This window comes from Panthera onca, chromosome D2 (assembly GCF_046562875.1).
Source record: "Panthera onca isolate mPanOnc1 chromosome D2, mPanOnc1 haplotype 2, whole genome shotgun sequence".
NCBI classification, from domain to species: domain Eukaryota; kingdom Metazoa; phylum Chordata; class Mammalia; order Carnivora; family Felidae; genus Panthera; species Panthera onca.
The window spans coordinates 24568165-24592444 of NC_138349.1; the positions used below are offsets into that span (position 1 = coordinate 24568165).

Consider the following 24280-nt stretch of genomic DNA (forward strand, 5'->3'; position numbering starts at 1 on the left):
TTAATGGCACTCTTCCAATCCATCCACTTTTTTCAAGCATCATTTATCTTGGCATTCATGTACTGGCTGCAGGAATCTCTCCATTACTGGTCAACCTACTCAGCCTGTTCTCTACATATCTACTTCTTTGTCTCTCTCAGACTCTCTATCTCTGTCTCTTTCTCTTTGTCTTGTCCTTTCTTAACCAATTTCTGAATTTATGATACACCTAAGTCTATATTCACACAAAAAACAAAAAGTAGACAGTCCAAACTTAAGTTTTTATGAGTTCACAAATTGTGTCTGTCTTGACTTTTCTAAAATATTGAGTTATTTTTGACATGTAAAAATTATATGCATTTAAAGTGTGCCATGTGATATTTTGATATATGTATATATTATGGAAAGATTACCACAATCAGGCTGGTTTCCAGGGGTAGTGGTGAGGAGGCAGGAGGGAGAAATGAGATGTTGCTCAATGGGTTCAAAGTCTCAGTTATGCAAGATAAATGAGTTCTGGCAATCTAACATGTAACATGATGATGATAGTTAACAATACTGCCTTGGGGCACCTGGGTGGCTCAGTCATTTAAGTGTCTGACTTCTGCTCAGGTCATGATCTCATGGTTATGATTCGTGAGTTTGAGCCCCATGTCAGGCTCTGTGCTGATGGCTCAGAGCCTGGAGCCTGCTTCAGATTCTGTCACCCTCTCTCTCTGCCCCTCCCCCACTCACACTCCGTCTCCCAAAAATAAATAAATGTTTAAAAAAATCCCAAAAAACAAAAAAAACAATACCTCCTTAACTTTTAAGAACTTGGTCATTTCAGACTTTTTTTTTTTTTTTAAATAGGCTGAAAGCTACATAATCATCCAAGCTGACCTAGAGAAAGTTGGGTAGATATGAACTGCTTTTCTTAAAAATGAGTTTCTTATTTCAAAGGCGAAGATGAAAGCACAATTGGGAATGAACTTCATACCTTTCTTGCCATTGACCTGCTCAGTTCCTAAAATAATCATAGTTGTTTTCGAGTATGTCCTGGCCACTAACTAGTTAACTAGGCGATAGCTCTAGAAGATAAGTAAGCATTTCTTTAGTTATTTGTTTGGGTGACTTTGGATAAACTGGGTTTTATACTGATAGGAAGAAGCCAAAGTGAGATGAAGGCCTCTGTCCTATCTCGTTCTCTGAATTTCCTTACCAGTGAAGATCACTTATTAACACTAGCAGAGAAAATAATGGTGGGTGCTACCAATGTCCCAGGGAAGGAGGAGCCTTCCTACCACTGCCATTGATAACAAGGCAGAAGATAGTCATTATTACTTTGTACAGTGGATGAGACACCACAGAGTAGACACGGAGGGACCATCATAGCCTTCTAGCTCTGAGATGGAAGTCCCAAGGAAAAGCCAAGCCCAAGATGAAAAGAAAAACTGGAAAATAAAAGGCCTGTTGTATGAACTGAGTTCATGTGGAAGGAGTAGAAGCATGGATTAGATGGAAGAATGAGATCAGAAGAAAGACTAAGAAATGACAAAATCCACGTGGGAAAGCTAGCATATATAATAACCAAAATCCAAAGAATCCATTACAAACCATGCTTATAAACATAAGCAAGGAGACATCCCTATAGAATCAGGGTGAGGAATGGATCCCGTGATTCTCATTTATGGTCAGCCTACCACTTGGAAGGTCACGACTGTGCCATACTGGTGACTTTATGAGATCAGGAACTTCTAACACTTGAATATTGTGAACTGAGGTAATTATTAAAAACAAAACAAAACAAAACTCCTGAACAAACTCCAAAAAATATGACATTAGAAAATTTAATCTCTTGGGTATCAGAAATTTGGGTCTGGATGGCCTGCCATTTATGTGAGCTATTCTTTTTTGATTACAGGGAGGTTTTTTAATGTTTTGAAGTAACTATAGTGAATGGTATCCCCAAGGGATGCACCTTCTGTTCCCTACTCAGTTCAATAACTCATTAATGGCCCAGACAAAGGAATTGGGAATTCTTTATTAGATCCACAGGTGAAATTGAAAATTGTTAGGGTCTCCAATACTTAGACAGGTGTAAAGTTCCAACTGACCTCTAAATAATGGCAAGACAAGAATACAAAATCAAAATAAAATACACTTCCTTTATAAATATATATGATGCTTAACTGTACCTGGTCTGGCAGTGGCCTCTGTTTAAAGGATCTAGGGGTGAACAAGAAAGGGAAGGCCCTAGTGTAAGTGGAACTTACGTTCTAATTTGAGGACACAAACAATATTCAGACAAATGGATTAAAAATATGAGTTATAAAAAATATGAGTTACAAATAGGTGTCATGAAGACAATTAAAACAAAGTGATGTGATAGAGAATGACCACAATAGCTACTTTGTATTGAAAGTTTAAGAAAGTCCTCTTTGAAGAGGTTATATTTCAACTGAGGTCTGAATAATAATAAGGAACAAGCTGATTAGACCCAGGTAAGAGCCATTCCAGAGGTAAGACCTAGTGTGAAAGGAAGTTGCTTTCACAAGGGAGAACAGAAAGATTGCCAATGGCTGTAGATCAGTGGGAAAGTAGATTATAGAAGGAAAACAGAGTCAGAAAACAAGACCAGACAGACTATGAAGGACCTTGTTTCCATCTGCAAGGAGAGAGATATAATTTGCTTTAAATTTAAAACATAATTTTCATTTCTTTATAGTGAATGGATTGTCAGGACTCAAAGTGGATGCAAGGAGATGAGCTGAGGGAAAGTGTAACAATTGGAAGATACCAAGTAAGAACAGGGGCCCGGACAAAGGTTATAGTAGTGGAGAAAGAGATGGAAAAGATACTTTTAGAGGTGGAGTCAATATAATGTATACAGGTTGCTTGAGCAAAGGAAATAAATCATGAACAACAGATTTTTAGGGTTAAGCTGTTGAGATGGGGAAAAGGGATGAAAAGGAGACGCAAAGCTTTTTTTGTTTGTTTTTATTTGGTCCACATCAAGGTTTAGATGCTTTTTGAACTTCCAGGTTGAGACATTGTCAAGGAGACTTTTGGATGGATGGATCTAAACTTCTGGGGAGTAATCAATGTTGGGAATGTAGATTTAGAAGTCACTTATAAGTTAGGACCAACTTAAAACAGAATTAATTAGAAAAAACAAAAAAAAAGCTCCACAGTCAGAGAAAGGAAAAGAAGAACTAATGGTAAGCTCAAGCTGAAAACAACTGGGGTCATTGTCAATCATACTTTCTAGAAATGATGCTATTATAAGAGGTAATCAAGCCACAGTGAGTCTATGTGAGTCTACTATGTGTTCACAGATAGCTAACATGCATAATAGAAAAAACTATCCTTCTATTAAATCCTAAATACTGTGTTTAGTTACAATCATTGTAGAGAAACTGACATTCAATGTGATTAAAGGTAAAAAAAAAACCAGGTTGTTCTGAAAACAGTTTATATGAATTGAAGATAGCTTAGGGTAAAGAAGAATAGAGCTGAATTAATTATCATGTCTTTTACTTTTTTTTTTTTTTTTTTTTTTTTAGTAAGAAAGCTTTAGTTAAACAAAACACTATTTGTTGACTACTGAAAAGGGTCAATGTCTGTGAAAGAAATAAGTAGTTGGATGCATAAAAATATCAATTAAAAATACAGATAAAAGAGAAAATATTTCCATTCTCATAATGGTTTTAAAGAGAATAGTCAAATATTTTTGCACAATAATTTAAGCTCCCAAGTATTTGTCTTGTTCATTTTTATAGCGCAGCCCTTAAACTAAAGCTGGATAGATAGTATATGCTCAATGAATGCATGAGGAATAAGTGCATAAATGCATAAAATCAGTCTTGAGCTGCATATCTGATCATTTTCTAGAGCTGAGGAAGGTTAGACAAAGAGATCTCTTGAGGTCCTCTCCAGCTATATAATTCTTTAATTATGTGCAATTCTGGATCCCACTTATTCAGTATAGCTCTGGGCAGCAGAACAGGTAATGATGGACATTAATTATAGTAGGTTCACTACTGCTCAACCTAAAAACAATCTTTTAACAGCTAAAGACATTATACAAGATGGGGAAATCTCTGTCTTGGGTATATGTGAGTTGCTTAGCACTGCGGTATTGTGGTGAAGTAGGGTGATCCTCTGGGGTGTCCAAGAGGTGTCTGGTACACTAGGTGTGAAACCAGGCTAAGAACATTCTCTAAGACCCTTCCTTATTCCAGCATCTACGACTTTATAATACTGAGATGAGATCCACTAAAAGGAAGATATCTTCCAAGGACAACGAAGTCCTCCCCAGAGAATCAGTGTCCTCCCTTTGGTGAGGTACATTGTTCCATCTTATTTTGTCACAAACACATGAGGTGGTAACATTTTAGCCACCTGGAAGTTCTTCACAATAGCACATGTACTTTCCCTTTTCAGAGGCATGTATGGTTGGAACTGTTGTTTTCATGTGAATGTTTTTCGGACCAAAATACTAACACTCACAAACATTTATAGAAAAACAAAGGAAGAAAAAAGGCCAGGTGATGTTTCATTTCCTGTTTCCAAGAACATCCTATTGAAAGGAGACACTGCCAGCTTGTCAGGGCAAGCAAACAGTAGGACCCCAATCTACCTGCAGATTAGTAGCTCTGACTATTTTGAGTTTTCATTAGAGCACTGCATTCCATAGGGCTCCATTATTCACTTTACCCTAATGCATCTATGGTATAAAGATAATGCTGGATGCAGGGCTTACCTGAAATAGCACTTAGGTTCTAATCTCTATGCATCCAAGAGTACACGGTCACAAATAGATGGGTTCATTTGTATGCTGTTTTGTCTTCATGCATATCTAGCTACCTATCATTTCAATTTATGGGAAACAGCATGCCTTATTAGCCTAGCTAAAGTTTCCTCAGCTTTTCAATTATGACTCCTATTTTCTCTGAAAGGCAATGTAGCTACTATTTAAATTTGAGAACCACTATACCCTTGTGTGAGAGTGTGTAGGCTGGTGTTGTTTTTTTCTATGTGAATATATATACATCTATGTACAAAATAATGTCAGTTTGAGGCCTACACAGAAAATAACAATGAACTGATTAGTTAACTTTTCTTCCACTGAAAATGAGCTACTTGTTTACCTTGAAAGCTGTGACTTAATTAGAAGCTACTGGTGATGAAGAAGCTGCTTGTGTTTCACAAGCTTGCAGTTCATAAGCAGGAGACAAATATCAGTCAAGAATTTCATAAGGGAACACTGATGATAATGACATGGTCAAGTCCTTACAAAATACTCACTTAGCCTTTGAAAGAGAAGTGCAAAGGAGAATTCTTGAATAAGGTATTTCTTATTGTGTTCTAACACATGACCCCAATAGCTGGTATTTAACCATTGCAGAGATGATTTCAGAGACTGGCATTCATAGGTAGGCAAGCAAGTAGAAATCATGGGTGGCATCCAAGTTCAGGGAAATATTTGTAGCATTTATGACAAACAGCAGTGTCAACATCCTTTAAATGGAGAAAATGCTATCTCAAAAGTTTCATTTGAAAAATACTTTGTAACTTGGAGTAGGCAAGCAAATGGAAGGTAGTATTACCACTGTTACTGTAAGAGGAAGTTCAATGCGAATGCAGCTATTTTCTCCTGAGCTTTGAAAACATTTTCTAACAAAAAAACAGATAGTTCATGGAACAAGGGAAAACTCAAACTTTGTATTGAGGATTTTGAGAGACATGATTTTGTCCTACTTACGTATCCCTGAAAGAATATTAAGAAATTTTCCCAGCATGCATGGTTTCCCTCCAAAAATTCCCAGATAAATGCTCCTTTGGGAAGTGATCAGGTCTTGGGTGGGAAATAACTGCAGAACAGACTGAACAGTCAGACGTAAGGATGGTAAGATGAACCAAAACCAAAACTCTCTAGTTCATACCAAATATCCTCTCCTTTTCTGTACCCCAAAGGAAACACCACCACCAAATTCCTCTTTTCCTTAGAATAAGGAAACTGTTGTGCAAAAGGGTCTAGAAATCAGCCATTAAGTAAGTACTAGGTTCCTATCATAATGGAGAAAGAGCAGGAGGGTGATGGTCAAGTGTGATATGGGGCTATCACCCCCCTTCTCTCAAGACTTAAGTGGAGAAAATCTGCTCAGCTATATCTGTCTGCAGGGCATTTATCAATTCTCTTATTGAGACATAAATGCAATTTTTTGGTAGGGGCTAAAAATGTTGCCTTTCTTGGTGAAAAAAACAAATAAACAAATGAATGCATTTTAAGAGTCAAGTAATCCTTTCTGAGAGTAGAAGTCCTACTCTATCCTCAGTGGAGAAACTCTTCCCTCCACAAAGAGGCAGGTCTTTGCAATAAAAGAGATTACTTACAGGTTCAACCTGGGATTTAAGTTCCAATGAGTCCTACCCACCCTAACTTACTCACATTCTTGATTCCAATCAGATATATTTTCTTAACACTCCCCAATTTTCCTGAATCCCAGGGTTTGGTAGGGGTTTCCCTTCCCTTGACTGATTTCATCAGTCCTCTGACTCCTGGCATCTTTTTCTCAAAAATCAACTCTCCTGTCACCACCTGCACGAAGATCCCTTACACACTGGGCAGGACTCCATCCTGCGCTAAGATCCCAACAACGCACAGGGCCAGCATGCTTTAGCAGGCATTGCTTGGATTTCTGGTGACATATAGACTGTCTAAGCTCCTTATCTTGACTATGATTCCTAGAGGGCTAGGACCATGTGATAAGCCTCTGTACACTCATTAAAGATCTGGAAAATTCAGTTAAAACAGAAGAGCATCCATAACAGAGACCCAACCTAGTGCTGCCAGGTACTAGCTGTGTAGCCTTGAGCAAAGTATTTATTATGTCTGCATTTCAATGCTATTATAATTATGTGATAAAAAGAGTACCCACATACCTAGCGTTGTGTCAAGAACTAACTTAGTTAACTTACTAAAGGGTTTAGAATGCTGTCTGGAATGTAAGAATTCCTCAAAAAATTCTGTCATTAGTATAAGTAATTTCAGTCTTCTGATTGTACCCAAAAAGTATATAATCAGTAGTAACAGGGTGATAAACAATTACAATGGGAACCTTTACACGTTCATTCATCAGTTAGTACTTTTCCTTACAAATGGCTCCATGTATCATTTCAAAATTTAATCTCATAATCTCATAGGAAAATATAGCAGTTGGTAAAACCATTGAACTTCATGCTAACTTCAGCTCTAAGAAACTGACCGTATTTGACTATTTTCACCCCCCAAAAATGGCAAGTAAATATGGTTTAACCCAATAAAAGGACAAACTGAGAGAAAACTTTTTAAGTCCTTCCAAGGTGGCTGAAGCCTAAATTTGGCACCTGGGAATCCTATGCCTCTTCCTGATTACAGTCTGATACTTCCCAGTAAAACTCTTACTTTAAAAGGGATAGTCTCCCAAAATCAAGGGTCTGGGAGTTAAGCCAGAGTCCATCCTCCAACTTGTGGTTCACCCCAACAACTGTACTCTGGATAGTACCCTCTACTCCCAAATATTCAGTCTCAAATATTCACTTTGCTGCATGTGAAGTCTGAAATCCTTTCCCCTCAGCATATAAATGCACATGATACTTATTTATCTCCTGCCAAAAGCAAGAACAAACAACAGCATCAGTCATCGTCGTCATCATCATCATCATCATCATCATCGTATATTCTCACAGATCTTTGTCCTCACTGGAGGGTCTTGCATATATACACACAACCTCATTCCATAATCTACCTTCCTGAGAAGAGTTATCTCCACTGTCTCCATTTTACTCCATTGCTTACCATTCATTCATTCATCACTCATTTCATTCATAAATCTATTACAATCTATCTTTCAATCCCACTTCTCTTTTGAATCTACTCTGACAGAGTTTGAACTCCTCTACTACTCTACATTGATTAATCCTACATTGTTTTTCGTTCCATAACTAATTTGGTCCAATTATAGAATTTGGTGCTATTGATCACCCCTTTCTTCAGCATCCATGAAAACATTTCTCCTGGTTTTTTTTTTTTTTTTTTTTTTTTTTTTTGCTTTTTTTTTTCTTTTTGGCTACTTCTTCTTTGTCTGTTCCATAATTTATTTCCCATTCTGTATGTTGATATTCAACCATGTCCATATAAATCCCTGATTTCTCCTTGTTGTACCTATCCTCCTGAGCCATTGAGCCCACTGCCATGGCTTTACCTATCATCTAATGGCTAATGACTCCAAGTCTAGAGTGTCAGCCCAGACCTCTGTCCTGACCTTCAGATGAATATATCTGACAAATAATCATCATCTATGCTTGAATATTCACAGACATCTCAAACCCAACTTATCTAGAACTGAAATTAGTATCTGCTACATGAACCCAAGTTTCTTGCAGCAATTTCTATATCCTGTATTTTGGATTCTTAATCTTGGCTGCTTGAACCCACAGGTCCTTCCAGCTCTTTTCTGCCTTATCTGAGCACCCTTTCTACCACTCTACTCTATCATACCTCCCCACCTAAATTATCTGGTCTACTACTGCTACCTAAGAGTTAGATGATGGAATGTATATTAAATGGATGGACGGGTGAATAAATGGATGAGGAAATGGGTAGATGGGTACAAAGTCATGCAGAAAAACTTGTCCCAACACTTTCCACTAAAAGGAAAAAAAAAAGCTTATTAATAGGGTAGGGAGCTGTCCTTACCACAAATGCCTGACTGGCAGAGGTGTGTGTTTCATGGCCACGAGGGCGCCACCCCAGTCTAGGAACCAGACATTGTACTCTTCATCAAAGATCTGGAACAACAACAACAACAACAATCATAGCAATGCCTCACATTTGCACAGGGCTTGTTACAAAGTCTTTCACATACATTGTTTCCTCTAGGTTCTGAGTCTTCCAACAACCCTACCAGGGAGTTTGGCAAGACTATCATCCTCACTCAATAGATAAGGAAATGGACTTGCAGAGAGCAAATAACTCTCCCTAGTTCACTGAAACGGAATTTCCAGGGATCCTTCCACTAGTACTGTGTCCAGTGTGTAGTACGGTGTGCTACAAGAAGACGAGACAAGAAGATGCATGCTCAGCTAGGAAACCCAAAGGAAAATATGACTTAAAAATGTTTACCCATCTTTGCATTTTGAGTAACTTACTACTCAGTTCTCTCCTTTCTCAACTATTCAGGTTTTTGCTAATTTATAAATGGTCTGTCCCTTACAGTGTTGTTCATAATTTATCTAGGAATGTAAAGACAATTTCTCTAGACAGTCTTGTATACATGGGACAATTTCTCTAGACATGATGACTGAGTTCTTAGACTGAGACACTGCCTCCTAGGTTGCCGTGCAAGCTGGATGAAGGCCTAAGTTTGGCCCTTGCAGATTCTGAAGGTATATTGGAATACAGTGCTTCCAGGGACGTAGAGTTACCCATTCTTTGATTCATCCTTTTGTCCATTACTCATTTCATGCATCCATTAATTCATTCAAGCATTCAGTGATCCATTCATCCATAGGCATTTCCTAAGCATCTACTATGATGCCAGGCTCTGAGCTATGAGAACTTCAGATGTAATCCCACACAACTCAATGCTTCTATTATATACATCTATCATATCTCCAACCTGAAACAGGAAAAAAAAAAAAAAAAAAAAAACAAAAAACATTTCTCTAGCAGAGAACCAACCTCCTACCTATAGATCTTCTAGAGGAAACTAGAACTGGATAATCCCTCTAGCTCTTAACCACTGGTGGTGGCTCTTACAGCCTAGAAGGAGAGGTTGGGATGCTGGGTTAAGTGAGACATAGTAGAAAAAGTGAGGAGTCTAAACATATTTAAAAGGGAGAGAATAGGAGGAATGGGGTCTGCCTTAGGGAACACCATGGAGGAAAACCTAACCTCCCAACTGGTTTCCTTTCTCACATTTGTCTTTTAAGAAAATAAGAATGTCCATACTAATGGTAGTATTAATGCAAAAAGGACCTCAGGGTGATTCATTTATATATCATATATAAACATGAACTTTGGGCTTACAATGACAGCATTTTCTTTCCCGAGCTCAAAGGTAGGCTCTGTGATAATCCACATAATGGAGATGCTGGATTTAAGTGTGAGGCTGAGGAGTACAAGAAGATTCTTGCCATGGGGAAAAGAGAAACGTCATTATCTACACTTTCCTCTCTATCATTTTGGCCAATGCTAACAAGTGTCCTGTACAGTAATGGAGTGGAAACTGAAATCCTTAGCTATTTACAAAAAGAGAAAAGAAAACCAAAGTAGTGACAACACAAGGAAGGGATGTTGTGGTGGTCACCTGGCCAGGTGAGCTATTTCTTGAGTTGGAGGGACAATGGTTTGTTGTTGGGAGTTTATATACCAGAAGAGTTGATGTTCCAGTTTCCACCCAAATTTGACACTTAAAAGAGTTTATCTTGGGGCTCCTGGGTGGCTACATCAGTTAAGTGTCCAACTCTTGATTTTGATTCAGGTCATGATCTCATGGTTCATGGGATCAAGCCCTGTGTCAGGTCCACACTTACAGCATGGAGCCTGCGTGGGATTCTCTCTCTCTCCTTCTCTCTCTCTCTGCCCCTCACCTGCTCATACTTTCTCTAAAAATAAATTCAAAAAATTATAAAAAATGATTATCTTATATTCTGAAGGTATGTTCTTAATTATGTGTCCTCTCCTCATCTGCCTGATTCTGGCCTTGTGGGTAGGAACCTTAACTTATTCTTTGTCGTATGTCTTATAATACTTAAAATAGCTGGTTGTAAGTATTAGTCCTAGGTAAATTTTTCTCTTGATAGTGGTAGTGGTGACAGTGGTGGCAATGGGGGTGGTGATGATGATGCTGGTGATGGTGATGACATTTCACTAAGGGATCCAAACAGGAACTTGTCCAACTAGACTGCAGATGATGGCTTCCCCTTCGTCAAGACATTCAGTGCTCTTCCTTTGTCTTCCTCAGGTAAAAACCTTCTCATCTTTAAAACTTACTAAAATGTCAACTCTTCTTGTTAAGTCTTTCCCAGTTTCCTCAAGTAGAATCAATTCCCTTTACTCTGCAGGCTAAAAATGCCATGAAAATAATTCAATCACTCTAAACTACAGTTCGTTATTTATGAAGCTGTTTTATCTACTTAATTTTGAACTCTTTGAGGAAAGGGACCCCAAAATATTCAACTGCCTCCTCAGGTTTGTACTTGACACCTAGCTGACATTGTATAAATCTGTGTTGTTCAATACAGTAGCCACATGAGACGATTTAAATTTAAATTGATTAGGGGCGCCTGGGTGGCTCAGTCGGTTGAGCGACCGACCGGCTCAGGTCACGATCTCACGGTCCGTGAGTTCAAGCCCCGCGACAGGCTCTGGGCTGATGGCTCAGAGCCTGGAGCCTGCTTCCGATTCTGTGTCTCCCTCTCTCTCTGACCCTCCCCCGTTCATGCTCTGTCTCTGTCTCAAAAATAAATAAACGTTAAAAAAAAATTTTTAAAAAATAATAAATTTAAATTGATTAAAATAAATAAAATAAAAAAATTCAGTTCTTCTGTCAAACTAGCCACATCTCAAGTGTTCAGTAGCCACTTGGGATGGCACAACAGAACATTTACATCACTGCTGAAAGTTCTATTGGACAGTGTGCTACAAATGTGTATACAATTGAGTTAATTTTTCATGTAGTCATGTATCTATTAAGCTGCTTCATACTTACTTAAGGCTGGACCTACATATTATTTAAATCACCAGAGATTTCAACAGCCTTGGGTTTTTATTATCCTAACCTATTCATCTTGTACATAAAGAAACAGACCCAGAAAGGTAAAGGGACCTATCTGGGCAGATAGGTCCCATGGCACATTAACGATAGAAACCATTTCACCGGTTGTATCCCCAGAAACTAGCACAGTACTTAGCGTCTGGTGGCTGTTCCATACTTATCACTGAATGAAAGAATGGAAAAAAAATGGGAAAATTCCAGTTCTTCATATTCCTTACCCAATACTTCCATTTTACCCCCCTGTCCATCTGTCAGGAAAATGGACCAAACTGGACAGGTGCTTCAATATTTTTTGCAACCACAAAGTCATAATGAGCCCAAGAATCTATAGGAAAAAGAGATGTTGACAGAACTTGCCCTAAATGCCTCTTCCCTGTTCCCAATTCTCCCAATTACCTGTCTCCATGTGTTGCCCCCATCAGAAGAGATGAACACACCAATATCAGTATATGAGAGCTCCGGGCCAATGTTGCCTGAAACATAAGCACATCATTTGTAATTACTTACAGATTTGGGACTGAGGGTAAGGGTCGCAGAGGGTAACGATTTTCTAAGTATGTTTAGAGTTGATTTGTGCAGTGTCTTTATTGGTGTCATATAAAAAACACAGCAAGAAGAAAAAATGTAATATGGGAACACAAGTAAATAATATTATAGGAATTCATCTTTAAATGGTAAGACTCAAAGACCCAGTATTATTGAGCTTGGATCTCTTGAACTATTCATGCTTTTACCAATAGTCTCTTAAAATTTATCTTTATAGGCATTTTCTGAAGGTGGCAAAGAGTGGAACAATAGATATGCATGGAGAAGTTGGGCCTAAGGATACCTTCCTCCTCATGGATAATTTTAGCCTAAGGAAAACTGGTGTGTGTGTGTGTGTGTGTGTGTGTTTACATGTGAGTGTATATCCAACTCAAACATGTCCACCTGTCTCTTGGGTGCCACACAGATGAATGACCCCATATTATCGACCACGTAACCAAATGTATAGGGTGGCCAGAATAAAATGACTATCCTCAGCAGATCAGGGCTATCGAGCACTGCAGGAGAAATCATCTGGCTTGTGCCACACTTACTGCCTCCTCCATCACTTCACAACTTCATGCTCTCTCCCCTTCTTTTCCTTCCCTTGAGCATCATCACCCAGTGGTTATACTTATTAAAAGAGGAAGTGATCAAGATTTTCTGGTCTACCTATGTTGCCCAAGGTTCCCCAATGGGCATCCCCCACCTCAGGGCCCAGAATAGTGCCCCAAATGCAGTAGTTAACCACTCAATAAATAATTATGGAATGGATGAATGAGTCAACAAATGATTAAATCATGTTCTGATATTGATGTGTATTTGGGGACGTATCAAGAACCAGGAGAGTACCCTAAAGATTTAAGAATTTATCATTTTGGCTGATATTTTTTTCTTTAAAAATAGCAGGAAGGGAATGTTAGCTCCTACACATCTGTAGCCTAAATAAGAGCACAATAAAAATGCAATAATGAAAATGTTAATTGAGCTCCTGACATTTAATGCTTCAAAATGAGAAATTAAAGCCAGGCTACAGCTTGTCAACCTCCCATCAGCACCAGGGAGCACACAGCTAGCCAACTTGTTTTGACACTCTGGCTTCCAAAAATAACCCCAGGGCTCAGGGCTCAGGCAGTAGGTGTGAGTGGAGCGAAGAGAGGCACCATGAGCAGCTCTATGGAGATCTGTCTGGAATCTGGAATTCAACTCTCTAGATACAGGTTTTGGAAGAAAGAAAGGAGGGATGGGGCAGACAATATCAACTCATGTCGTTTGGGGATGGCTGCCTGGAGCATTGTGACAAGAAGGATTCTGAAGTCATACTTAGTTTCAAGAGAACAGAGTATAGTGATCAATCAGGAATGTCTACCAAGGTGGCAAAGAGCTAGAAACAGGCACAAAAGCACAGTTACCCTTGAGCTGGAATCTGCTATTCCTGTAATGGCTTCTTAGGGTTTGTCTCATCACCTTGTACTCTCTGTAGGAGCTGGTTCTGTCATCTTCCTAAGCCCCTCTCTTTCAAAGCTCCACCAGACTGACTTTGGAGGTTCTGTGGTGATGAGAATCCAAGGCTCACAGCAATGTCTTTTTCTGGAAATATCTTCCACCAACTGAAAGGAGCCCTTAAAAAATTGCTACTGAGCACAAGAACCAAAAAAAGTTGGTTCCCAGATGAAGAGGCAGAAAAGATGTCTCCAAGACAACTGGATCTCAGAACACAGCAGTCCCTAAGTGGCCCTATGGGGAATCCCTGACAGGAAGAATCTGGGTTATGGCGTCAGATAAAGAAGATTTGACTAAGGCACCCTACTGGCTGACGTGGGACTGCGAAGCTCACCAAAGTGACCTCTGATCTGATTAGAAGAGGATGTAGCTGTTCCTCACTTAAGAGATGTGATGGGAAAGGGGAAGGGGAGAGACACAGAGAAGAACATGAAGCTTCTCTCACCAATGGCTTAGCTGGTCAGTTCTGGAGGCTCCACTGCCCTTTTGGCAGCTTTAAACAACTTTTAAAAATTCCCATTTCCTCTCAAAGCTACCTTGCTCTGCTCCTTAAACACTTGTGCTAAGAAAAAAAAAAGAAGGAAGGAAGGAAGGAAGGAAGGAAGGAAGGAAGGAAGGAAGAGAAAGAAAGAAAGAAAGAAAGAAAGAAAGAAAGAAAGAAAGAAAGAAAGAGAAAAGAAAAGAAAGAAAAGAAAGAAAGAGATAATTTTGGGGTCTCGCTAGCACAGATGCCCATTCAGGGGACTAAGGGCTCGGTGAAAAGATGGAAAAGGAAGCAGATGGGGCACAACCCACTGCAGGGAGGAGAGCGCCCCCATGGAGCTTCAGTTCACAGGAAGCTTGGTAGGGAGCCCGGGGTATCTTGCAACTGGCAGGTGAAGGGGCTCAGGACTAGACTTGGAACCAGACAGAGTGTTGGTGTGAGCACAATACCTCTTCCTCTTCCTCCTCCATCTCCTCATCTGTAAATGGAGGAGAGTCATCACCTCTTTCACATCCTAGCACTGTTGTGCAATGGAGGCACGGAGAGCGCTTTGCACGCTGCAAGGCACTGTGAAGATGCAGGGTCTTGACACCTTGCTTGAAAACACAGTGGTAAGAATATTTAGAGCCCTAGTGTCCCCGCTCTGCTAAAAGCAACTGTCAAACTCTCCAGACTGGCATTCTATCTGCCCTCTGAGATGGCCTCAACAGGAGTTGGAGACGAATCCTTTCCTCCACGCAGCTCCCCCAAGAATACACCTCAAGGCAAAGAGGAAGAGGCAGTGAGCACCAGGGGTGGAGGGAAGGGGGCCCAGGGTCACAGGCACCTGGAGGCAGATGAAATGCCTGGACATGGGAAAGGGCCCTAGAGACAGGCTCCATGCAGGCCACTGAGGGCACCCGTGGCTGACTTCATAATTGTTTTCCTGATAACAAACAACCTCCCAGGGAGAGCTGGCAAGCAGGCTAAGCAGAAGCTGGGAACATGAAGGCATGTGCTAGACATCTAGCTCTGGCTTTTCGTCAGACTCTCCTCGGCTGGGTTATAGCCTTCCCAAAGTCCCAGGGACATTTGTATGGCAAAGAGCCATACAAAGTTATGAGAGTTACAAAGGGGAGAATAAAAGGCATTAGTAAATTCTGGTACACAGTTGACCCTTGAATAACATGAATTTGAACTGTGCAGGTCCACTTATGTGTGATTTTTTTTTCCAGTAATACAGTACAGTGCTATAAATGCATTTTCTCTTTCTCATGATTTTATTTTTTTAATATGAAATTTATTGTCAAATTGGTTTCCATACAACACCCAGTGCTCATTCCAACAGGTGACCTCCTCAATACCCATCACCCACCCTCCCATCCCTCCCACCCCCAATCAACCCTCAGTTTATTCTTTTCTTAATAACATTTTCTTTTCTCTAGCCTACTTTATTATAAGAATACAGTATGTAATACGTATGACATGCAAAATACATGCTAATCAACTGTTTGTTATTGGTAAGGCTTCTGGTCAACGCTAGGTTATTAGTAGTTAAGTTTCAGGGACTCAAATGTTATATGTGGATTTTTGATGATGTAGGGATTGATGCCCCCAACTCCCGCTGTTGTTCAAGGGTCAAGTGTCTACAAATAAAAACTTTCAAAACAAATCTGTAATGTCTCCATGTGTGTCAATTTATAAAGACTTAACATTTGACTAATTTAGAAACACATAATGGTCACAGGTAATAACTAAACTAATCCTACCTCACTGTATTCTGAGTACTCTGCTGGGGGTCTTGTGGACACTCTCTTCTAATTCTTACGAACCCCCCACAAGGTAGGGGGAAAAAGTCTGCTTTATAAATAGGAAAACGAAGCCCAGTGGTTGAAGAACTAAGCCAAATTCATAAGGCTGGTGAGTGTCAGAGCTCATCTCGGAAAGCAGGACAACAAGGAGTGTATTCATTCATTCAGTGCATGCATAGTGTATGCATATGATTTATGGGTTCTGTTGAAGGAGACGCCCAAATCATACATAGTCTTCTGGCGCAAGATGAACAGGGCTAAACTTCTGTAATATTACTGATAATAACAGGTAACGTGTATTGAGTACTCGCTATGTCCTAGGCACTGTTCGAGTGCCTTAAATCCAGTTCTTCATTGAATCCTTCAATTCTGTTATGTCAATACCGTTAATCCCACTTCACCAAGGAAAACACTGAAGTTCAGAGTGGTTAAGCCACATAGGACAATGCCTGGCTACATAGTTGACATGCTAAATAATATTACTTTGATTATTGATTACTGTTTTCCATGTTCCTCCTACTCCACCCCAGGATGTCCTGTAGGCCTTGAGGAAAATTAGAGAGTATTGCAGTCCCTGAGTTGACAGGTTCAGCCCCCAAGGATTGGGGGTTTGGGGATCACTCCTCAAGCCAGAACAGTAACAGAGCCTGCCGTCATCACTCATTATCTTGGGCGGAAGCCAGTCCTGAAGCCAATGGTGTTAAATATGGGGATCTAATCCCTACGGGGTTGAGAGAAATGGACTGGAATGCTAGAGGGCTACACTTGCTGCAAATCTGATCAGTGTGGTCAGTCATGGATGGTATTTAGAAGTTCATGCAGCTGGAGCCAAGGAGAAGGAAGTCCTGTCTAGGAGAGCAGTAACTCCAGGAGCCAGAGCTTTGAGTTGATAAGACAGGACAGAATATACCATCTCAGGAAGTCACTGTGAATTTATCTTCTCTCATTAGAAAAGAGCCTAACACTGGAGCTCTAACTTCTGAGATTAGAAGCCTGCCTTGCTTTATGCCATCAATGTATTCCTGAAAAGGTACATGTAAATCAAATGCATGCTAATCAGAACACATTCCCCAGAGACTTTCATTTTTCATTTCAGAGTTGCTTTATCTTCATTTCTGATTGATGTTCAGTGGACAGTGGTTCCAACAATGCAACCTTAGGTTTTTCTGCCCTTTTCCCCAGGCTCTTAGCCAAGTGGTTCATCATGTGTAAACAAACCTTTACATGCACCAGAGACCTCCTGATTAAAAACAGCTCTGGGGTGAAACTCTTTGCAAAGAATCCTCTGTGTAAAGAGAAAATGACCTCAACTTATATTTGGTGAGCTGGAAAGTTCACATATCATGATGTCTTAAAGTGAGAATTCCCTATTACAAACAAGCCTTCTGATCAGTCAGTTTACTTTGAGAGGAACTCTGGTCTCTTGCTAAGCCCAGGGGACTGCTCTGTGACTGTGTGGGATGCTCATTAACCTAGAAGTGTCAAGTGTCTGGAGTTCTTTTCCTGGGTCATTAGACTGGCCCTGGGGTTCCGTAACCCTGCCTATTTACTGGGGAGAGCACCCATTGCTTTCCCCCAACGCTCAAATGATTCCAAAGAGGTGATAAACATATTCCAGAAGCCCTCAGAGAGGAAGAAGCCCCAGGAGTGTCTTCCTTACCTGTAGCCACCACAAGCCCCGGGGCTGTCTCCTTACTAGAGATTCTTCCTGAGGAATACGGATTTTCAGAGATCTCCAAGTGCAGGTGTAAGGAGCAGAAGGGCTACAACGGAGAAGAAGAAAACAGCTTAATTCCAGCAAACTTCTGACACACACCCTGCCCCACCAGAGACAAGCCTTCCAGATGCTCAGCTTCCAGAAACAGCCACATATTCAGATTTGGGCAAGGAGACATTTCCCCCTGAGACAGCAGGTATGCTCACATCTGCAGCTGCCCCCCCGCCATCACAACTGTAGCCCCTGCCCCCTCTTCCTCATCACCCCTGCCCCATCCATCAAGGTCCAGTTCACAGTCAGCATTAGGAAGCCTCCCTGACCATTACTTCCCACAGGATGATCCCGACCTCCCTCTGTGTCTGATCTTGACATTCACATCCTGCTTTTTACAGGTGTAGGTGGCCACTGGGAGGGAGGGAGAGAAGCTATGTGAAGCAGTCTCCACGCCCTCTACCCTCTTGTTCAACCAGATTGTTTCAGTTCCTCTTTTATTATGCAATTCCTGTATATGATGTTACTTGAATTTTACCTGAAATGTTTGAAGCCATTGTCTAAAACTCATATAAATGTATTTACTCATTTATTCATATTTAGGTGTTTTTAAAAAGGATTAGGGATTTATAGAGATGTATCTTGTATAATAAGTAAAAACAAGAAAATGATGAAAATTCGGAAAGGAGAAAATGAGGTTAAGAAAATAAGAGAAAGCCTTGGGTAAGGCCTAGGGAAAAATAAAATTCATTCTGTGACCAGCTCCTAGAGGTGGGTGCACATTGGTCTCTGATCTTCCTGAGACCTCAAGCAGAAAACATGGGATTAGACTGCCATCCACAAAAGAGGAAAGGCCCTGAATGTCCCCACAGCCCCAGTCTTTGATATAATGTCTAGAATACAGTAAATGCCTAATAAACCTTCTTAATAAGTGGCAGAAGGCAACTTTTGGCTAAGGGGACACATAACCATTTCTGGGGCCTTAGAAGAGAGCATCCTCTCTAAGAGAGCGTGAAGGTTGTGAATTTCACTGTTAATGATGGGTCTTCGCTCCCCACCAAGAGTTGTCACACCTGAGGGCAGAAAAAACTTCTTATACAGCATGTCGTCCTTAGTGCCAACCTCAATATTCCATACACTTGTTACCTTGGGAATGTTGCTAGATTAGCTCCTATCCCATGTGGACACACCTGACCTTTTCTGGGCTTCCAAGGCAACTTTTGCTTCCCTTGACATCTATCAAACATTTCTCAAACTGTATCACAGCAGTATCAGTTAACAAATGTGTTTCTATCCATGAGCTCTGTCTGGGGCCCTGGAACACAGGCACTTTCTCTTAAACATTTCTTTATCTTAGGAGTTGGAGCACATAGTACATTTTCAGTAAAAGCCTGTGGGTTTCAACTGAACTTTCCATCCAGGTGGTATGGCAATCTGAGTCCATAGATCATCTCCCTGGGAGTTGTGGGAAATCCCTGCTCGGCACCACCCAAGTTCCTATGAACCCCATGCTGGAAGAAAGCCCCTGATGCAACATCCCAGGTGACCAGCTTGCCCATGGACCTCATGTGAGACTGAATGACTAACCAGCAGGCAGTGTACCGGACTTCCTCTCAGGTCCACATCTGGAGCTTGAAGTAGGCGCCAATCTCTGCCCTTGTTGTATGTGATGTATGTCTTCACTTGCTCATCTACCTTCTTGTTTGCCAAGAATATCCCTTTGATACCTGCTACCTAGGAAAAAGGGCAAGAGATGGAGAACCATGTTGGGCCAAATGCTGATACTCTTGGAGAAGACTAGCACTTTCCATGGGGTTTTGGGAGTACAAAAGAATAGAAGAGGAGGAACATGGTGAGAAATGCCATATGCCATGTGGTCTTTGGGAGAAGTATAAGTTAATCTCTGTACTCTCCTCACCTGACACCAACCCAGATGTCCCATTGCCCTTTTACTGATATTCATTTTCCCACTTTACATGTTTCTACACTTTGTTTATAGGATTTTATCCTTCCTTAACTATTAACATTCCCTCTGAGGTGGCAGTGGTTGATAATACCTGAAGGAGTTAACTCTTCTAGGGAACGTGCACTTTTGCTCAGGAGGAGCTTGTAGGCAGATTTTGAAAGCATAAAGGTATAATCCCTAATGCTAGAAGTTTAGGCATCCTAATTAGTAGTGAGACATCTATTTGTAGGCAGATGACCCAGCTTGGTAACCTGGCATCCATCTTTGGCTGTGCCACCGGCTCTCTGTGTGACTTTGCGTAACTTCCATATCATCTTTGGGTCTCAGCCAATGGCCACTTTGAAACAGACAGAATCAGACCTGCCCTTCCTATTTTCCTCAGTTGGCTAACAATGGATACATGAGATAATGCACAGCACTCTTGCCAAAGCTCCTGATGTATTGGAATTTGCATACCCTTGATATTTAGAAGACAGAAGAGCATCACCACAAAATTAAAAAAAAAAATTATGATCCAGAAAGGTTCTGGAGTAAGGACAGATTCAACTCAAACTTTTATTCCTTCTATGTCTACATTTTGGGCAATGAACTGATACTAAGAATAACAACACTCTATGTCAAAGAAAGATTCCCTAACTTCCTATATAATCCCAGCATGTTCCAAAGCCAAAAGGGAAGTCAAATCATTTAAATACATATAAACATGAGGTTGAATGGTAGATTTTCTGGAAATAGATACCTCAGAATTTTAAGTATATTTATTCCCCCATTCTTTTAGGATCCTGGTTAACTTGCAGAATAACAGTGGGAAAGGATTTCACAGAAGTCAGCTCTTTTATTTAATTACACAATTCAGTTGATGAAATAAGAAGTTTTGGGGGTTTTTTTTGTTTGTTTTTTCTTTTAAAGTAACCTGACTGCCCTTGAAAAAGAATGCCAACCCAAATAAAAACAAAAACAAAACAAACAAAAAAAAACAAAACAAAATAATGGACAAAGAATGTCAAGCAGAGAATAGAATTTATCTGGGAAGGACACCACCAGGAGAATTTGACAAATGGCCAACAGTGGAATTGATTAGATTCCTAACTTGAACAGAGGGTGGGTACAGACAAAAAAGCTGAAGTAGGGGGAGGGGCACTGGTGTCAGAATTCTGTCCTTCCCAAGACAAACCCTCCCTGTCCTCACTGCTTAAACTCAGTGCCATTGCAGGAAGACTGGTGTCTTCCATGCTCATCCAGGGGCTCTGAGTCTCTCAGACCACCTCGGTCTTTAAAATCAACTTCAAAAGTGTTTCTCTTAAACCTGACTATCAATCATTCTTTACAGAGAGTGGACTCTGTGTTTCTTTCTTTTTCTCTTTTTTTTTTTAATATTTTTAAACATTTATCCATTTTTGAGAGGCAGAGAGAGCACAAGTGAGGGACGGGCAGACAGAGAGGGAGACACAGAATCTGAAGCAAAATCTAGGCTCTGAGCTGTCAGCACAGAGCCTGACACGGGGCTCGAACCTACGAACCATGAGATCATGACCTGAGCGGAAGTCAGATACTCAACCGATTTAGCCACCTAGGCGCCCCGGACCCTGTGTTTCTTTAGAATCATCTGTCTGATGGAGGACTTTTGGTATTATCTTCAGCCACAGAGCTGGTACCTTTTCTGTTGGACCACCAGGTAATGATCTAGAGAACTGTCTCACCTAAGCCAGCTGGCCCCTTCCAGCACAACACGTACCTAGGGCCTTGCTGTCTACTTCCTGGGAGAAAATATACAGGTCTGATTTAGACATCTCATGTGGGGCTCCTGTCACCCCCATCTGCTGCCTCCTAGCTGGATGCCTTACAGCATGAATTACTAGCCATTCAGCTATGTCCAGTTCTTCTGGATGAGTGTCTTTGGCAAATGGAATGGTCACTACCATAGTTTCCCAATGAGCGCTCCACCATTCAGATGAGCAATTTTTGCAATCCCGACGTATTAGGAGAGAAAAATCAGGAGAATGGGGTCTGAAAAGATATAAAAGATATAGGAAGGAACACATCTGCAGCTCTGAAGGTGTTTCTTCTGCAGTTACAAAGGAGCCACAAGCAATCTCCCTCCAGTCTGAAAGAACCAGAACACTTCCCACTTGCATTTGGATTGTTTAAAACCCTTACATTATTACTGAGTTGCTTCTTGGCTCTGTATCGTGTATAAATGGACTATAAGTTTGGAGGGCCCTTTGCTTTTGCATGCCCTAGACCAACAGCTTTCAACCTTTCTGACTGCGGCCCAAGAATGAAATGTGTTTATGCTCAGTCTAGTCCTCACACCCACATATACATGTGTGAGTATATACGTAGACCCATATATGTCTCTGACGCAAAAGTATCATGAAACACTACTTACCCTCACTACCTACAACATAAAGGGATTAGGGAAGGAAACACACATTTTGACTCTTCCATCCAAAGAGGTACTTGGCATCTGATAAACTCTAACTATGTGACCTCCCACTGTTATTTGAAATCAGAAGCATGGCCGCAGCTGCTGGCCCCAGAGTTCAAAGAGAAGGGCAACAGCTTGTGATGGTGCCCACAGAAGAGGGTGGGACAAGTGCGGGCCTGCCTGGCCCACTTTCCTTCTGGGAATCAATTTGAGGTTTGAAGGGAAACTGACAGCGGCCTCTTGGCAGAGTACTAAGTCCAGGTGGCATGGTCATCTGTTGCTCACCTCCCTGGGCCCTTAGGACAAGGAAACCGGGGCTCTGCTGAGAAAAACAATTATCATGGTCTGCTGTGGGCTGTCCCTACAGTGGGACCTATGGTGAGGGGCGGGTCAAGGTGAGTTTGGGAAAGATGGCCTTGTGGAATCTAACAGCAGTTGATCATTTAGCCCAAGATGGGTCACTTAAAGTCATGATAAAGCAAAGGCGGGGCACAGGCACAAGGGACAGGGAAAGCAAGGAAACATCACTAAGATGGGTAAAGAAAGCAAAATACTATGGATGACTCACAGGGTCTCATTTTATCCATCCTAGGGAGGTCAACATAGTCATTAAGAAATTCAAATTAAACACACAATAAGGTGCCATTAGGCCCCTTTACAGTAGCTACACACACACACACACACACACACACACACACACACACACACTCTCAACTGATAATGCCAAGTGTTGGTGAAGATGTGAAGCAACCAGAACTCTCATACATCTCTGGTGGGGATGCCACTTTAGAAACACATTCAATCCCACAATCCTACTCCTAGGTGTATAACCATGAGAAATAAAAAAAACTTATGTTCTGGTGAATGTTTATAGAAGTTTTATTCATTAGCTCACAGAACTGGAAACAACTTAAATGTCCTTCAACTGCTGAATGAAGGGATAAACTAGGGCATATCCACAAATGGAATACTACTCAGCAATAAAAAAGGAATATCTACTGATATTCAACAACATGAATGGATCTCAAATGCATTATTATTTTTTTTAATTTTTTAAAAATGTTCTTTTTTACATTTTATTTATTTTTGATAGAGAGAGACAGAGCACAAGTGGGGGAGGGGCAGAAAGAGACAGAGACACAGAATCTGAAGCAGTCTCCAGGCTCTGAGCTGTCAGCACAGAGCCCGACGCGGGGCTCAAACTCAAAAAGGGTGAGATCATGACCTGAGCCGAAGTCAGACGCTTAACCAACTGAGCCACCCAGGCGCCCCTTAATTTTTTGAAGTTTATTTATTTATTTGAGAGAGAAAGAGAGAGAGCGTGCACACAAGTTGGAGAGGCACAGAAAGAGAAGGAGAGGCAGAATCCCAAGCAGGCTCCACAGCGTCAGCACAAGGCCCAATGTGGGGCTTGAACTCACAAACCATGTTATAATGAACTGAGCTGAAATCAAGAGCTGGATGCTTAACCAATTGAGTCAGCCAGGAGCCCCTCAAATGCATTATTCTAAGTAAAAGAAGCCAAATTCAAAAGGCTATCTACTGTATAATTCCAGTGACATGAAAATCTAGAAAAGGTGAATCAGGAGAGAGAAATAAATCAGTGATTTAGGGTAGGAGGATAGTTGACTACAAAAAGGAAATATTTTGGTGTGACAGAACTGTTCTCTATCTTGATAATGATGATAGTTACACAACTGTGTATCCCTGTCAAAACACATAGAACTGTATACCAAACAGGGTAAATTTTACTACGCATAAATTATACTTCAATTAAAAAAAAAAAAACATAAATGTGAAAAATTGCATAGTGGAAAGAGCCTGGGCTTTTTAATCAAATAGACATGGAATGGTTTAAACACAGCTCCACCATTTTACTATATGTATGATCTCAGCCAACTTACTAAATTCTCTGCATCTCTGTACTCTCATAGGCACAAGGGAGAATGATACCTGCCACAAAGAGATAGGGCAATTGATAAATAAGAAAAAGTATATACATTATTTAGGGTTATGCAATTCAGTACCATGGCCACTAACTACATATGACTACTGAGCACTTGAAATGTGGTCGGTGGGAACTAAGGAAATGA

At 40.7% G+C, this 24280-nt stretch overlaps 1 protein-coding gene across 2 annotated transcripts in view; it reads right to left on the bottom strand.

Moving 5' to 3' along the window:
* Positions 1 to 24280, bottom strand: part of SORCS3 (sortilin related VPS10 domain containing receptor 3) — a 592738-nt gene that overhangs the window by 76956 nt on the left and 491502 nt on the right. For both annotated transcript variants that reach the window (XM_078434806.2, XM_078434805.2), the window contains exons 10-13: positions 19381 to 19527; positions 17746 to 17848; positions 12180 to 12256; positions 8702 to 8793 (exon numbers count right to left, since the gene is read on the bottom strand). In XM_078434806.2, coding sequence (XP_078290932.2) covers positions 8702 to 8793; positions 12180 to 12256; positions 17746 to 17848; positions 19381 to 19527 — 419 coding nt within the window. The remainder of the gene's footprint in view (positions 1 to 8701; positions 8794 to 12179; positions 12257 to 17745; positions 17849 to 19380; positions 19528 to 24280) is intronic.